General features: G+C 44.2%; 1 protein-coding gene across 1 annotated transcript in view; it reads right to left on the minus strand.

The window, feature by feature from the left end:
- The window catches only part of KIAA0368 (KIAA0368 ortholog), a 91,245-nt gene that overhangs the window by 5,303 nt on the left and 83,223 nt on the right, over positions 1–2,719 (minus strand). Inside the window, 1 exon segment of the mRNA XM_015421423.1 lies at positions 788–982. Within this exon segment, the coding sequence (XP_015276909.1) occupies positions 788–982 (195 nt within the window).

The following is a 2,719-nucleotide window of genomic DNA, read 5'->3' on the forward strand; positions in this document are numbered from 1 at the left end:
AGAAGGCTTTCCTCTTGTAGGTCTGATATTGTTAGCAACATAATAGGTACAAAGTTCATGATTCTGTAGTTCTTAGGGCAAACCTTTCAATGTCTGGGTCAGATAGGATTTTAGTTTCGTATCAGTAATGAATACTTTTGTTTAGGTAAGAACAAGCTTTAGCCGATATGCCTTAGGTCATGTCAAGTAAATATGTGACGCTATTGCATAGACACACCTTTCTTACATTTGACCAATAAGGAGATTTTTATGTAAATGTTGTTTATGTTTTTGTAACCAATTAAGCCTTTTGAATATTATTCCCATGATGATGATATGATGATGTCAGTCCATGTATAAAATATCATGTATTTCCTGAATATGTTCAGAATATGCTCAAGAAGAAGAAGAAAGTTGTCAATTTCTGGTTAACTATTTGGTCTAATTGTTTTCCTATTAATTGAGGCATGTTTCCTGATTATGCTGAGAAGAAAGCAATCAGTTTAGATGGGTCCTTTGGCCTAACTGTTTTCCATATCTCATTACAATAAAATACAAGAACTTCCTCCTCATTTGACTTCATTTTTGACATGGAATCTAATGTTTACAACAACAGTCAACCAAGTAGTAAGTTGGTCAGTCGATTGTCTGTCCTATCCTGTTAAGCAGTTAGGGGGAAAAAATTTTACAATGTGTATCCTGCCGAAAGTAGTCCAATTGCCTTCCCTAGGTTCCTAACACTATAGGTCAGAGTGGTAAAACTCCCTCACCGCTTGGCAGAACTGTGCAGGTGCTCTGGGGAGCCTACATTCACTTGCGGATAAGTGAATGGCAAGTGTGTGTGTTGGGGGTGGGGAGAGGCACAGAATCAGCAACAGCACCAGGCACTCAATTTACCCTTGAAAATAAGCCTTCATTGCTTGGAGCACGCCCAGCTGTACTTTCCAGGTGCTGAGCTTCAGTCGCTCGCACATGAGTTTGCACACCTCTTGTCGGTAGCAGCCTGAAAGGGGGGGGGAAACATTTGTGAGACAGCCAAGATATCTTTCATAATTACATCTTTATTTCCCAGTTCCTTTCTTTCCTTGATGAGTATCACACACGGTGCAAAAATTCAAACTTATCGTTGCTATCTCTCCTTATTTATAATTGAGTAGTGGTCCCACAACGTACTATGCACTCCAAAATCAGTTGGCTCCGTGATGTGTCAATCACAAGGTGTCCCTATCCACTGGCTGTGTTTGCCTGAGTTCTCTCCCACCCACTGCAGCCTAGGCCACTCTTCTCTCATTGGGCCAGCGTTTCAAGGTCATTTGCATATGCAAGCTGACTGGACTTCATTTCGCACCTCAAACTCCACCCCCCCTGCAAGACAGTTGGAACTGTCAGTTGCATATGGGACCTGCTGTATTCTGAGGTAAAATATGTCCTCACTCACAACACATCACTTCCCCTTCAAAAGAAACAAACCCAATAACACAACCATGCCATGCCACACCACAAAAAAGACAGATCACACCACAAGCAGAATACCACAAGGCAAAAAATGATAGGAAAAGGTGCCAGCAGTCACCCCATTACTGCCACAGATATGTGGCAGTCAGGGCTTCAGACCCACGGTGGGGGCTGCTGGTGAGGGGGGAGATGGAAAACTGATCAATGAGGGGGAAATGTAGGTTGATGCTTGGCTGGGAAGTAGATAGTGTTGCCAACTCCAGATGGGAAAATCCTGGAGATTTGAGAGATGGAGCCTGGAGAGGGTGAGGTTTGAGAAGGAGTGGGGCCACAGACAGGTATCTGCCCTCCAAACCAGCCATTCTGTAATGGGGAACCACTGTTGCCAATCTCCAGGTGGGGGCTGGAGATCACTCAGAATTACAACTGATCTCCAGATGGCATTGCTCCGTTCCCCTGAAGAAAATGGTGGACTCTGTGTCCTTATACCCTGCTTAGGTTGCCATGGCAAATTGATTCTGAGTGCCCAGGGCCTTGGCACTCTCCCAGAGCCTCTTTCTAGCACTCATTGTATTTATTTCCACAATGGGCCTTATTCCTAGTTACTCCATAAGGGTCAAGTTTACCTCACAACTTTTTGAAGCAATTTTGTGAACACTGTTTATCCAGAAACAGCTGCCTATGTGGAAGGGTGGCTTTTCTAACAGGAGAGTTGGCACCTTCTAGGGTGCCAGGTTCTCCCTGGTCATCTGTGGGGCATCGGGTGGTAGGTTTGCCAGATCCATGTTGGGAAACTCCTGGAGATTTGGGGGTGGAGCCTGAGGGGTCAGTGGGGCAACAGCCATTTTCTCCATGGCAACTGATCTCTACAGTCTGGGGCTGAGCTGTAATTCTGAGGATTCCCCAGGTCCCACCTGGAGGCTGGCATCCCTAAACAGCTCTCTTGCAGTGATTATTGCAAAGGACAAAGACAATACTACTCCGTCATTTTTTGTTTTTGTTCCCTGTGGTCCCTCAATATGAGGGCTCCAGGAGAATGGCAACATGTTGAGACAAAGGACGGCACTCTGCAATTCCCAAGAACTTGGCTAGATCTTGAATTGCAGAACACCATCGACCAGTTAAATATCTGACCGTGACAATTCATACTAATAATACAACAATACTTTAACATCCCTAAAATTAGAAAATAACCCTCAGAACACCATGAAAATTATAATGCCGACTGGAAAAAAATGCAGCTGTGCATCTACATAATAACTGCTACTCATCAATCTATCGCACT

This window comes from Gekko japonicus, unplaced genomic scaffold (assembly GCF_001447785.1).
Source record: "Gekko japonicus isolate JY-2015 unplaced genomic scaffold, Gekko_japonicus_V1.1 scaffold740, whole genome shotgun sequence".
NCBI lineage: Eukaryota > Metazoa > Chordata > Lepidosauria > Squamata > Gekkonidae > Gekko > Gekko japonicus.